Source organism: Halichoeres trimaculatus, unplaced genomic scaffold (genome assembly GCF_033239565.1).
Source record: "Halichoeres trimaculatus isolate MK-OKI-2021-1 unplaced genomic scaffold, fHalTri1.1 fHalTri1_scaffold_22, whole genome shotgun sequence".
Classification (NCBI taxonomy): domain Eukaryota; kingdom Metazoa; phylum Chordata; class Actinopteri; order Labriformes; family Labridae; genus Halichoeres; species Halichoeres trimaculatus.
The window spans coordinates 2517517-2531732 of NW_027437200.1; the positions used below are offsets into that span (position 1 = coordinate 2517517).

The 14216-nt window shown below is 43.3% G+C and overlaps 1 protein-coding gene across 5 annotated transcripts in view; it reads left to right on the forward strand.

Annotated features, from left to right (window-relative positions):
• nhsl2 (NHS-like 2) overlaps positions 1-14216 on the forward strand; it is a 166966-nt gene that overhangs the window by 105492 nt on the left and 47258 nt on the right. For 4 of the 5 annotated variants that reach the window (XM_074699116.1, XM_074699115.1, XM_074699117.1 and 1 more), the window contains exon 2: positions 9961-10215. In XM_074699116.1, the coding sequence (XP_074555217.1) occupies positions 9961-10215 (255 nt within the window). Of the gene's footprint in view, positions 1-9960; positions 10216-10381; positions 10401-14216 lie in introns of those variants that run through there. The other variant, XM_074699119.1, reaches the window with a different exon arrangement.

Genomic DNA, 14216 nt, shown 5'->3' on the forward strand with positions numbered 1-14216 from the left:
TCACCTCTCGGTGCGTCTCTCTCTGTCAGTGTGAGGAGGGTCAGCGGGTGCTCGCTGTCATCACCAGAATAAATCTGCTCTCTGACGTGGTTCATGACTCATGTTTATCTGCACACGTTCTCAGATTTCATAAACACAACAGGACAAATCTGACGTCTCTCAGAGGAACATGGGACTGTTAGAAACCTGAATAAAAATACTTTAAAACCTGATAAACAACATCTAGCTCTCGCCTAGCTCAGCTCAGCACTGAGCTGTACCTGGTGGAAGTTAAAGAAATCTCTGAACTCCTCATGATGGTGAAGCTTCTGGGAACCATGACCAGACTTTTGGGCCTCTAATTAACCTCTCTCCTCATTTTTTACATCAATCATCCTTCTCAATCCTCTCCTCTGGGAGAGGGGGGTTTAGGCAGACACAGACACTGACACACATGTAAAGAGATACATGTGTGTCAGTGTCTGTGTCTATCTAAACCCCCTCCTCTGCCTGATTATTGATAGTTATGTTGCATTGGGACATTTCTGGGTAGAGAGTAGACGTGGCTACTTCAGCCATCACAGCGTGCCCATTACTCAAGTGACTTTGCGTGTTGATAGCAGCAGGTGGAAGAAGCTAATCAGCACAGCTATGATAGTGGACGTAGCACCGAGAAAAAATCAACCCAAGTGAAATGAAACCCCAAATAGATAAAGCTTTTTTCCAAACAAGGGTTAAGTTTGGCGCGACATTCACTTGAGTCTTTCACATGTAGAAACGTGATGCTACAGGTGGTTGCTGGGCTAGTGAGTGTGTTCATGTAGTCACAGTCACTGCTGGAGCTGCTGCTGGCACTGAGCCAAGGAGGAGGGGCCCAGTTTGAATATTGTGCATGCTAACAAGTTATGAAAAATCCTGCAAACTCTACCTCTAAACTCCTTGATTTTGAGGAAATTCCTGCAGTCAAAGACCACATAAATTCTTGGAAGTCCCATTGTTCCTTGGGCAAGTTCCTGTAGTAAAAACCATAGACTGTAGAAAGAAATGGGTGTCATCTTGCTCAGCTTGAGGTGAGGGCGCCACAAAAACTGCTCCCCCTGGTGGCTGGCTGCAGTATAGGTCAAAAACTCTGTCTCTCCAGTCATTCTAGATAAGCTGTGGACAAACTTTAAAAATTTAATTCACCTCGTAGAAATGTTTCTGACATCTGATTGTTGTGGTGATTTGGAGATGTCATTTGACTGCCTTGTATTCAAGTTCTCTTCTCTCTGTGAAGTTTCATTTTCATTTATTAGAGGTTATAAATTAGGCCTATGTTATGTTTAGATGCTGTTCTTGTGTATTTTTGTCACCGATTTAATTCCCAGCTTGGCCGGTGGGCCTTTCTGTGTGAAGTTTGCTTGTTCTCCCCGTGCATGCATTGGTTTCTCTATGAGTACTCCGACTTCCTCCCACAGTCCAAAAAATTAAGCATGTTAATTGAACACTTTAGATTGTGAGTGTGTAGGCTCCAGCCACCTGTGACCCTGAACAGGATAGGCGGTTCGGAAAATGAAGGAATGAATGTAAAATATGTCAGGAGGTAGAGCCAAGAAGAGATCAGACTCTCAAAAGGAAAAAAAAAATCGTTATTTTTGTCACCTGCCTCCTCTAAGACTCTCCCTCATAGCCTCTACTGCGCAGACTCTGGCTGCACAACAGCTGCCAATGGCGGTGCCTGTGGTGGGGGAATTTTGGTTTTAAAACCATACAATGTTAAATGGCGAAGCCACGTGTCCACTCGATATATAGACACTGGTTGAAACCCACATAGTTCCTCAAGGAGTCCCTTGCTTCTGAGGAGAGTCCCCGGAAATAGTTTATAAAATTGGAAATCACGTAGTTCATCATAAAGTCCATTGTTCATGGGAAAAGTTCCTGCAGTCGAAAAACACCTATAGAGTAGTTTAGAGAGGGTGAGAAAGGCCACTGGCAGCTGTTAAGAAGTCATGGTTATTGAAAAAAGTCCCAGTACACTAATGGGTTTAATTTAAAGTATTGGTGTATAACAGACCACTCTAAGTGCACAGGGCAGCCTTTTCATTACTGTTTTCACTGTGACTGTAGCTCAAACAGCCTGCTTTCAATGTTTTCATTTCAGATCTTTGTCTCTAAATTTCTGAAGTCATTAAACTTCTCTTTGTTTGTTTCCTTTCAGTTCTTTTTCCAGTGGTGGAAATCGATTTAAAATCCCTTAAATTGATTTGAAATAGAGTCTAAAATTACAAACTAACAGCATCTACTGAACCAAATTTTAGACTGATATTAATTTAGAAATTTCAGCCTGCATGAAATGAAGTCTCCATCCTCATTTTGATGTTGTAGTTCTTTGTCTAACATTCATCAGGACCATTTCAATGTCTTCAATCCAATTTTTCAACATTCACACTTCCTCTGAAACAAACCATCCTCTGTCCCCGCGGAGCCTTTGTCTCCAGTCGTCTCTCTTTCCTCAAAAGAAGTGAAGAGATTTACTCCTTCTCTCTAAATCTGCCCAGTGATGCCCAGAGGCCTGTGTCTCTCCTCCATCCAATCCCTCCAATCCCTCCATCTTCTTCCTTTTTGTGTCACCGTGATTACGTAAGGGAGGAGAGAAGGGAGTGACATCCCCTCAGAGGGGAGAGCGTTCTCTGTAGAGGTGTGTGTGTCTGTGTGTATCTGTGTGTGTGTGTGTGGCTGCTTCTTAACTTTTAATAGAGAATTAATTGTTAACCTCAGAGGAAGCTGCGTCTCCCTGAGGGATCCAGAGCATGCCACGCAACGTTCTGTATCTTCAACCTGTGTGTCCCTAAAGTCTGAGTCACTGCGTGTGTTTGGTTTGACATTTAGCTTCAACCTGAGCAGCAGAGCTAGTCGTCTTTCAGGGTCTAAATATGGCGATATGAATAGTCTCCAGTCTGCTTTGGGGAAGTTGAAACCATTGTCCTATTTTCTGAAGCAGCAGATTTTCTCAGAAGCCGCTCTCTGACGGTCAGGTGACGGGCTCATCATCACCACCGCGCTTTGAGCTCCTCTCCTGTGAAGTGTAAGGTTTGCCTTCTGTCTTGGGCTGGTGTCCAGTGACGGGCTGTCTTCTCCCTCAGTGGGAGCTGTCGTGGTTTATGAGGAGGTACAGACGTGGAGCTCCAGCCTGTGACCGACGTGTGCTCCTTTCACAGCCCAGCTCTTTCTCTCACGCGTGCTAGTTTGCTGCTGTTTTGGACCTCATACCCAATCCTGAGAGGCCTCCACTCCGTGAAAACCTTGTTACACAGGCAACGAGTCCTCACTGTGTTGATATGCAGAAAGAACAGTGAGGGATTCACTCTCGTGTCCCAAAGGTAGCAGGGTAACAAAGGTATTTACACTCTCTCAGTCCCTCTCCACATCATAACAAGTCATTTGTGCCACGTTTTCAAAAACTCCAGAGGCTGCAGCACCAATTACTGCACACTCACAGACACACAGATACAGATCCTTGCCTCTACATCACATATTTGACTAATAAAGCTTATTGAGTGTAGGTTCGGTCTTCTCTGATCCAAGGTGTGTAAATAACTGACATTAAAGCTGCGCTGAAGACCGTTCTCACTGATTTTTGGGGTTTATTTCATCAATGCTCTCAGTTTCCATTCCTGACTTTCCGTGTCAGCATCCTCTTTAAATTAAACCCACCTTAAATCAGACTTGACTCGCGCTCCAAATCACCAGCTGTAGAAAATCCAAGGTGCATCTCTTTCACTGCGGCTGGAACATCTTATTTCAGCTCAGAGCGATCTGGAGTGCATCCTCTTTTATGGTAGACAAAGAGGCAAAAGGAACCAGCGGTTTGAAAAGATGTTCCCGGAGCTGGAGCACACATCATATTAAGCACAACATGGAGTAGAAATAATACCTCTCAGCACGCGGAGCTTTTATGATTCCCCCGGTTGCTGCAGGTTGTTAAGGTCAGGAAACTTGTGCAACCTTTCAAAACTCAAGTTTTGCTGCCTTAAGCTGTACTTTAACTTGTACTGTAACTTGTACTTTAACACAGGGAATGTTTGCAGACTTCTCTCCTCCAGCACACTGTGCTGATTTAGGAAAGCAGAGACTGAAGGGTCTGAAAGTGATGAACGTGTGCTGCAGTTCTCTGAATGACCACTAAAAGAAAACCAGGCAGAAAGAGCACATTTTATGTCAATTCACCATGTTCACAACAGCAGGAAACAATCTCCATGACTCGCATAGGTGTTTTTTCCCCAACTATTTTTACTGAAGTCATATTTTTTAGTTTTTATTCTGTCTCTCTGGTACCACCATGGTATCTTCACATGATTTTAAGCTCTAATAAATCTCTACTTGTAGAAAACCCTGATTTCAGCCCCTGTCTGAAACACTTTGTTTTAGCTGCTGTCTCTTTAAGACAAACCCCTCTGATTGGCCAGCCCTCTGTATGGAGGCCTGTCAGGGGAGGGGCTACGGGCAGACCTTGGTGCTTGAGGCCCTGTCCTTCCAATATAACATGATCCAGTTATCATTTCTGCACCCCTGGTGGAGAACTGGAGGTGCGACGATCTGAACGTGAAGATCTCAGTGTGAAGATCTCAGCGTGAAGATCTCAGTGTGAAGATCTCAGTGTGAAGATCTCAGTGTGAAGATCTCAGTGTGAGGATCTCAGTGTGAAGATCTCAAGATATGAAGCTCTGGAGACGTGGAGGTCTCCAGACATGATGATCTGGATGTGAGGATGGGTGGGTGTAGGATGTCTCAGTTAGAAGTCTCTCAATCAGAAGGCTATGAGTTCATTTCCTCGTGTCCTTGAGCAACATGATACTTGATACTGATGTTTCTTCCTGTAGTACTCGCTGTACCATGTGTGTGTAAATGTGGTGTTGATCGGTGAATGAGACAAGCAGTGTGAAGTGCTTGAGTGGTTGGGAAGACTAGAAAAAAAGCTAGACAACTAGATCTAGTGATCTAGTGATCTCTAGACGTAAAGATCTTCTCACAAAAATCTCAAGACATGAAGAGCTTTACGCAAACATCTTGAGTTAAATATCTGGACTTGAAGATCTTGACATAAAGATCTTGAGATTTGTCAATCCGGAGACATGAAGATGTCAAAGTGGAGGTCCAGAGGCATGATCTCAAAATATGTAGATTTCCAGATGTGAATATCTGGAGGTGAAGATCTCGACGTAAATATCTTGAATCTATGAAGTTCTTGATGTGAAGATCCAGAGAAGTGTAGACCTTCACATGAAGATCTCAAGACATGAAGATCTCAATGGAAAGATCTTGAGATATGAATATCTCGAGATGAAGATCTCAAGGTATGAAAATTCTGATAAGTAGATCTTGAAGATAAGATCGTGAGACGTGTAGATCTAGAGACATGAAGAGTTCAAGACCTGTAGATCTCCATGAGAAGATTTCAAGATGTGAAGATCTGGAAACATGACGATCTCAGCACCAGTAGAACTCAACATGAAGATCATCACGTAAAGATTTCAAGACTTGAAGATCTTGTGTTTTTCAGGGTGTGAATATGTAGAGGTTTAAACATCTGCACGCGTTGAGTCTGAACATTTAGCATTAATACTTTTTATCCCAGCTTTAAATTTGCCTCCTGGTTCTGAATCAGCATAGATAGTCATTAAAGTGCCAGAAATAAAGGCTTCAGGGTGTGAAATGTAACATGGATATAAATTACTACAAGGCCAGTTTAACATTTCAGGATGGTTTAAACGCTTCTTGGAAGGTATTTGCTCAAAGGACCAAGAGACATTCTCTGATAAAGTGAAGTGAGCAGGTTTTTAAAGTTTGTTTCCTCCCTGAAATTGTACAGACTTAAAAAAAGGAGAAACATGTAAAGTCTTCTGGGTGAGCCTCCACTTCAAACTGCAGTTCTCTAATGGGATAAACTCCGAACATCCAGCCGGTGAACACAGATTAGCTTCAGAAAAAACAATGAAGACGAAAGTGGAGTCAAAATGAACAAGTTTCAGGCTCCACGGCGGGGATACGTGTCTCCTCTACAGTGTTTTATAAATCATGCATGATTGCCTTTGTTCTCCTCCGCTGACGCCGCTGATGCTAACTGACGTGCTCTTCTGTATCACAAACCGCAAGGCCTGGCTCTCTCTGGTGGGAGCCGATTGTGTGAAAGCAGCTTAGGCAGATGAAGCCGCTAGCTGGGAGGGTGAAATTGTGATTGGGTACAGTACGGCAGGCTCTGAGCGAGGAGACGGCTGCTTCAGAGCAAACAAGACGTGATAGTGCCGCTGGATCCTCTGCAGTCAGAGTGACTGTCTCTGCAGGCCAGGAGCTGTGTGTTCAACTTTCAGAGCTTCAAAAGGAGGAAGAGCTCCTGCATGTTCCCCTCAGAGAGGTTTCCTATGCACATGCTGCAGTCTGCATTTATATTTAGAGGTTTAGGCATTGGGCTGGTTTGTTGGTGCGTCAGAGTCTCGCTCACACAAGATGCTTTTTTAGTTTTTTTTATCAGAAATTGACATTTCTGTTACAGGAATATCTTTCCTAAAGGACTCTACCTTTATTTCTCTCTGGAGCACAATATCACATCAAATACTGCAGAAAAAAGACCCACACATTTTGGTCTTATTTGGCTTCTAAGACAAAAGTTGTCGATCTAATGATATTTGTGAATACATAAGAGTTTTACGCCCTATTTGAGGGATGTCTTGTGGGATGTCTTGAGGTCAGTGTGTCTGGATGAAGGGGTTGATAGGTTGTGTTCAATGGCACATCACACAGATGTTCCTCAGAGTACCAAGTTTTTGCCTGTTACAGATGTAGAGAATTTCAACCTTTCACTTTACCAAATACAGACACTATCTTCATACTTTAAAACCTGAAATAAAGAAACACCATGCTCCATTTCAGGTGAAAGCCCTGCACTGGAAATCATGTTTAGTCATACAGGAGTCTAAACGGTTTCATTAGCATAGAGAAACTTACAACTTTTTAACAAAAAGAAGCGGTCCAAGGATTGACCCCTGGGGTACTCCTTTGTTGACATCATTGAAAGATGATTTTGCAGCATCTGCAACTATCGCTTGAGGTCTGCAAGTTTGGTTGCTTCAACTTTATCAGTTCCTGATTTTATTCAACCTATGTCAAAGTCTTGCGATGAGCCAATCACGGCGCCTATAGCCATTCCCATACACTTGGACATTCTCTGCCCTGATTTCCATTGAAATGCAATGCAGAAAGTCTGTTTTTGTTTGGTTTTGTGAAGAGTCTCTGACATTTTAACTTTCAAAATGGTCAAACTGTGTTCAAGGGGCACCTGCAACTCCAACACTAAGGTATCCTGAAAGGCTGGGTAAAGGGGTGCATTTCTGAGCCTTTTCTCCATCTGAACAGAGAAAAGTGTCTTTTTTGGATAAAGTTGTGCAGTCAACACATGAACTGTGTGTGAATCAAATGAAGAAGGATGTCTCCAACTGTTCTGAGGTCAGCTGACATTGTAATCTCAGAAATATAAAGTTATCTTTAACACTAGAACCACCTCTGCAGTCTGACAGACACTTCAGGATTTTCTCTGATGTTAGCTTAAGTTAGCCTAACGTTAGCTCCTAGCTGTGTTGTTCATCATGTGTCTTTGTTTGTTAGGAGTTCATTGGCCTGTTTTGTTCTAGTTTTGTTCTTTGTTGAACCTATCAATGTTAGCGGCTGTCCAAACAGCTCTAGTTGAACTAACGCTAGCTTCTGGAGCTTAGCTTCATTAGCTTATCTGTAATAGCTGAGATAACAAAGGTTGTCAAACATTGTGCTGAATGATTCAGTGTAAATACTGTAGCTCCAAACTAACAACAATAAACAATAAAATGATTCATATCTCCCTCCACTGTGGACTTTAGAGACTTTTGGTGACTGAAAGATGATCTGTGATCTTTCTGTCTCCAAAAATAATCAACAGCACCCTGTGAATTGTCTTTCCAGAAAAAAAGAGGACTTGAACACCTCACAGCCCAATAATATCTTCATACCACTACAACATATGGATGTGAGAATCATTTCTACAAGGTATTTTTATTTTTTAAAGTTTCACAGCTCATCTGGAATGACTGGGGACAGAGTTTCTGAACTTTACTGCAGCCAGCCACCAGGGGGAGCAGTTTTTGTGAAGACCTCACTTTGAGCTGAGCAAAATTATGTCCACTTCATTTTTTTACTATGGTTGGGACATTTAGACTCTCAAAGTAAACCGTCAACTGTTAGAATCATTTATATTTATTAATAGGTCAAGGAAAGTCACAAACTGTTTCAAAAAGTGAAAGAAGAACATAACAGAAAGATATCAGATTACACAACGCCACGGAAATATTTCACTAGTCCATCTGGGTAGCAGCTCTTCTGATTTGTTTTCAGAGGCAGGACTTTAAAAAAAATCTGCAGCTGGTGATTGGATGACCATTCTGATTAACACACTCACCACGGACCAATCCACATCAAGCCACAGTATGACGTAGCTTATGTGAGCCGATACTTCTAAGAAACAATAGATAAACAACTACTGAATCACGAGAAACAGCTGTGAAAAAGGCGTTAGACGACAGCTTCCGTTTTTATAAATTTAACTTAAGAAGAAAGGAACACTAAGTACGAAAGTCTGCTGACGTCACGTCTGCTCCCACAGCTCCCGCCTCTCTTCCCTGATTGGGCCGGTCAGAATTTAGCCGAGTGAAATCGTTGGTCATTGGAGCCTGGCAAGATGGATCTGCAGGAGTTCAGAAACTGAATCAGGCAGGTCCATCTGCTCTGCAAGGTTACCTGATGGTTGTCTAACCCTGAAAAATGTTTGTCATTGCCAGGAACCGATGAGAGGAACTGAGGTACGCAAGCTTCATTGATTCCATGAATGTTGGAGATGTGTTGGTTGTCAATACTCAACCCTTCCCGTTACATGTGCTGTCAAAGGCCTCTGATTGGTAGCTAAAAAAGGGTAACACATCATTGCAGACGAGGGTCGCTGCAGACCTTGTACATGACATTTTGTTGGCATCAGCTGAGGACACAGTTTCTCAAGTGTCCACTTAAGGCTGACCTTGAAAGCACCACACACCACATACACACCTATTCACCACAGCCTGGAGATGTCACAAAGGCTACATCCGCGTTTGAAGGATTGTTTCCTCCATATGTTTGTAGTTTCATGTACCGCAAATAAAGGAACAGTGACACTGTGAGTTTCTGTAAAGTTTGCTAGGCTGTTTGGCGACAGGATAAGTTTGTGTGTCCGTGTGAGCATTGCAGCCAATCACAGATTCATGGTCTCTGAAGGCGCCGGCTGTCACGTTTGGGGTTTCCTGTGTGTGTTCCTCATCAGCTGCTGGATGTGTCAGAGGATGTCATCAGCGCTGACTCAAAGCGACGCCTCATTCATGTCCGTGCTGAATGGTGGCCCGCGGTCTCAGGGCTTCAGTTTGTTTGCTCTGTCTGTTTGTGTTGGAGCCCTGAATGTGACGGGGCAGACGTCTCCTTCCGTCTCTCCTCCTCTGTCCCTCCTTCTCTTCCTAATACCACAGTCATAATCCCTCCTTCCCTCCCTCCTCCTCCTCTATCTTCCTCCCTCTCCTAATTAAGCCTCCTCTCTCTGTTTCCCTCCAAATCTCTTCTCTACCTCTTTTTCCTGCCCTCATTTTCAGCCTAATCCCTCTTCCTTTTCCCATCCTTCCTTCCTTCCTCGCTCCTTGTTCTCCCTGACAACACGCTGTTATGTAATCTGCATCTCTGGGTATTAGTTATGCAAATTCATACATTTTATTTACGTGATTTCTCTCTGTCTCTCCCTCCTCACTCCCTTTTCCCTCTCCCTTGCTCTCAATAATTTTATTTAACTTCCTCCCCTCTCTCCTCCTCTCCTCCTCCCTCCCTCCCTCTCTCTCTCTCCTCCATCCATCACTTCCTCTCACATCTCCCTCCTCCCTCTCTTTTTTTTTCCCTCCTCTCCAGCCACCAGTGGTCTTGAATCGGAGAGCGGCAGGCGCGGCGGCAGCAGCAGCAACAGCAGCCACGGTGACGGCACCCACAGCAGCAGCGGCGGTGGAGGAGGAGGAGGAGGCAGCAACAGCAGCAGCGGCGGCGGCGCGGCCCACTTCAGGTCTCCATGGCAACAGAGCGTGAACGTGTTCGGCTCGTGGAGCAGGCCGGAGTGTGTCGAGGAGCTGCACCAGCAGGCGCAGCTCAACCTCCAGAGCCTGCTGCAAGGTAAGGGCGGATGGAGAGGAAGGGAGGAGAGGATGCATGGATGGATGGAGGGGATGTGTGTGTGCGTGGGCGAGAGTGTGTGTGTGTATGCATGTGTGTGTGATTTGAGTGGGTGGGAGAGGCGTGAGAGCCAAAGCGGAGGTGGTGGGGAAGTGTTTACATGCATGAGGACTGCGCTGATATGGGTGTGTGTCCGCCGTCTTTAAAGAGTGTGTGTGTTTGCATGCAGATATGCTGCATGAGAGGTTGTGTGTTTGTGTTTTATCCCCTCTGTTATGTGCTGTTGATGTTGCACTCAAGGGTGTGTGTGAGTGTGAGTGTGTATGATGATGGTGTGTGTTGGATTCATTTTGCAGTGTTGTTGTTTTAATGAATTTGGATGAACGTTGTTGATACATGTGATTGTGTGTGTGTGTGTGTGTGTGTGTGTGTGTGTAGGGTATGTTTTTGCAGTGTATGTGTGTGTGTGAAAGAGACATCTGTTTACATTCAGTAATAGTCAGTGTTCACGTTTTGTTTTCGAAGATGCCACTTTCATTTCAACACTGGTCTCCTCTGTGTGTGTGTGTGTGTGTGTGTGTGTGTGTGTGTGTGTGTGTGTGTGTGTGTGTGTGTGTGTGTGTGTGTAAATTGGCACTCAAGGGATCTGGGGTTCCCTGTGTGTTCAGGTGATACAGTCTATCTGTTCCCTCTTTTCTCTTTCGTTCCTCCGTGTGACTCATGCTGTCTCGCCCTTTGCCGACTCTTTCCATAAAACGTTCACACGTTGCATTTTTTTTCTTCTTCTCTGCTGGCTAAACGTCAGGAGGGATGAATGATAAAATGACAACTTGAAAACACACCTGAGGGAGGGGTTAAAGGTGTGACATCATAACTCCCCTTGCCAGATCATCAGGTAATTTGCTATTAAAGGGACGGTACGTGACTCTAACAAGTGTGAATAGCTCATTTCTCTGAGTCTGTTCTTAAACAGAATCACGCTCCTTAGAGAAAAGTTAAGTATGGTTACATTTTGGCGTTTTTTTTTAAAAAGGAACGGTACTTGGGCATCTGAAAAGAATGAAAATAACAACATAATGACAGGCAGATATTTGCCAAGGTGATGTTAAGGCTTGGTTCTTCCCCAAAATGTTCTCTGTTTAAATGAGGGGAAAACATAAATTGTGTTGTTTAGACTAAGTGATGGACTTGCGTCCTCTAAAAAGCCCCGTTTCCACCAGCAGTTCAGTCTCTGCACAGCACACATTTAATGGCGCCCTCCCACTTTTTGGTACCTTCTGTTGGGGTGCCACACATACTGATACAACCCCAGAAGGTGGAGCTAGAAACACTGTAGTCTGTTGTTCATTGGAAGAATTATCACTTCCTGTGACAGCGGTAATAAAGAACCACTCATAACCCTGACATGTTTAAATCTCCAGTCCACCTCTAAAGAATACTTCCTGAAACTGCTGTCAAAACAAAACTGTTGTGTTTTCTGCTGTTTTGTTGGATATTTGGTCCGAGGGGGGTACGCAAACATGACTCAGTGATAATTGGAAGCAGTGTTATTGATCAGGTTGCCTCTTACAAATATCTTGGTATTGTCATGGACAATTTTTTAAAATGGACAGATCACGTTGACTTCCTCTGCAACAAACTATCTCAAAGACTGCATTTCCTTCGAAGGCTAAGACTGTTTGGTGTCAGGGTTGAAATCATGTTGATTTTCTATCATGCCATCTTCAAAAGTCTTCCGAGATATGGATTGGCAGCTTGGTTCAGCACATTATCCACCCAGAGTAAATCAAAAATCAGTGGACTGATAAAATCAGCTATGAAGGCGATAGGTCAGAAAGACCAGCCTTCTCTCCAGTCTGTCTTTGATAGTGTCGTCCTTAACCAGGCACGGAAAATTCTGAATGATCCTTCCCATATTCTTTCTCGGGAATATGAGCCTATTTATTGCCACCAGTCACTGACCTGTTAATATTATTCCACTTTTATCCATAGTTTTATTTTCTACTTCTTATCTATTTTTTTAACTTGTTTCTACATATTTTATTTATCTGCTTCTACTTATTCTTAGCTGTTATTATCTGACTTTTACCCATGTTTTGTTCTTATCATCAAAACTCAGTTTTTAACTTGTTTCTGCTTAGCTTCACAGCATATTGTGATGAGCACTGCACTTTAACATTCTTGCGCAATAACTCCTGGCCATGCTTGTCATCGACCTCTTGCTTTTGTGACTGTTGTATGTGTCTAGTATTTTGTCATTTAAAATACCGCGTCCTAGGCCAGTAGTACTGCTGTCTAAGAGAAATTTCCTGCAAAGGACCAAAAAGTTGATCTAATCTAATGTAATATATGAGCAGGGTACACTGTGTCGCACTGCTTTGCCATCATGCTATCATGTAGCTATCAGCATCCAGCTTACATGTCCAAGGGGACACGGTTGGCTGTGGAAACACAAACAGGATCAGGCTTTACTGATCCAACCCATACCAGACTGCACTGATCCAAACCGGACCACTTGGTGGAAATGGGGCGAAAGACATCTTTGTCTTTTATCGAAAGTGAAGCTGTTTTGATCTTTTAAGCACTTTGAGGAATTTGTGCATGCTTTGATGTGGTCTTTATTCTGGCATCTCCCATCATGCACTTTGCTTACAGTTAGTCCAAAACTCTGCAGTCCAGATTTTAACAGGGACCCCCAAAAAATCAACATATCACCCCAACTCTTGTGTCTTTGCACTGGCTTCCTGTTCATTTCAGAATTAATTTTCAGATTTTGTATGTTTCTAAAACTTTGACTGGACAGGCCCCACAGTCCATCTCAGACCCCATCCAGATTTATACATCAGCGCCCTGAGGTCTGAGCTCCAGCTCATGGTACCAAAGAAGACCAGGGTGGGATGGGTGTTTTCTGTGTTCAGCCCGATATACTGGAACACTCTGTCTGTATGTAGAGGAGTTTTTTAAGTTTGGACTTCATACGTATTTTTATTCTTAAGCTTTTAAAATTGTGTGAGCTGTTTGGCCCCCTCTTTCTTTCTTTCTTTCTTTCTTTCTTTCTTTCTTTCTTTCTTTCTTTCTTTCTTTCTTTTGTGTTGTTTTTAGTTATTACTTTTAGCTTCTGTTTACTGTTTTGGTATATTTTCACGGTGTTATTGCATTTTGATTTGAGTTTTGTTTCTGATTCAAATTTTGTGCAGTGGATTGAATTGGACATCACAGTCACATTCACAACCGAAAGACTACAATAACACCGATCACCGACTATCCAGCTGTGTTTTTGTGGAGTGTACTCATACTGTGCTCTGTTAAATGCACAGTTCTATGGTAACTATACTGCCACCCACTGGCCTGGAATACACACTACACCATTGTTGCAGCTCTGTGTGCACAGGAACACTTTTTGGCTCAGATTTCTGTAATAAACTTTGCTCATTGTGATGCGGCTGTTGGCGCCTAGCTTCATGGTGGTATGGTGGTTGGCACTCTTGCCTTGCAGACAGTTTGCATGTTCTCCCTGTGCATGCTCCACTTTCCACCCAAAGTCCATAGATATGCCCCTCAGATTGATTGGTCACTCTAAATCCCCTGTAGGTGTAAGTGTGTGAATGACAGTCTGTCTCTGTGTGTTAGTCCTGTGACAGTCTGAAGACCTGGTTTTACCCCGCGACCAAAGCTGGCTGAGGTCAGCTCTATTACCCCTGAAGGAAAAAGTGTTACAGATAATGGATGGATGTTTGAGAATGAATATGTCTTTATGCGTCTTGAGTATTACAGGCCTCACACCAGCGAATCATGAGGCATTTATTTAAAGTTGATCCCAAACTACACTGCTCAAAAAAATAAAAGGAACACTAAAATAACACATCCTAGATTTGAATGAATGAAATATTCTTGTTAAATATTTTGTTCTTACATAGGTAAATGTGCTGTTAAATGCACACAAAAAATATCAACAGAAATCAAATGTGTTAACCCATGAAGGTCTGGATTTGGAGTCACAC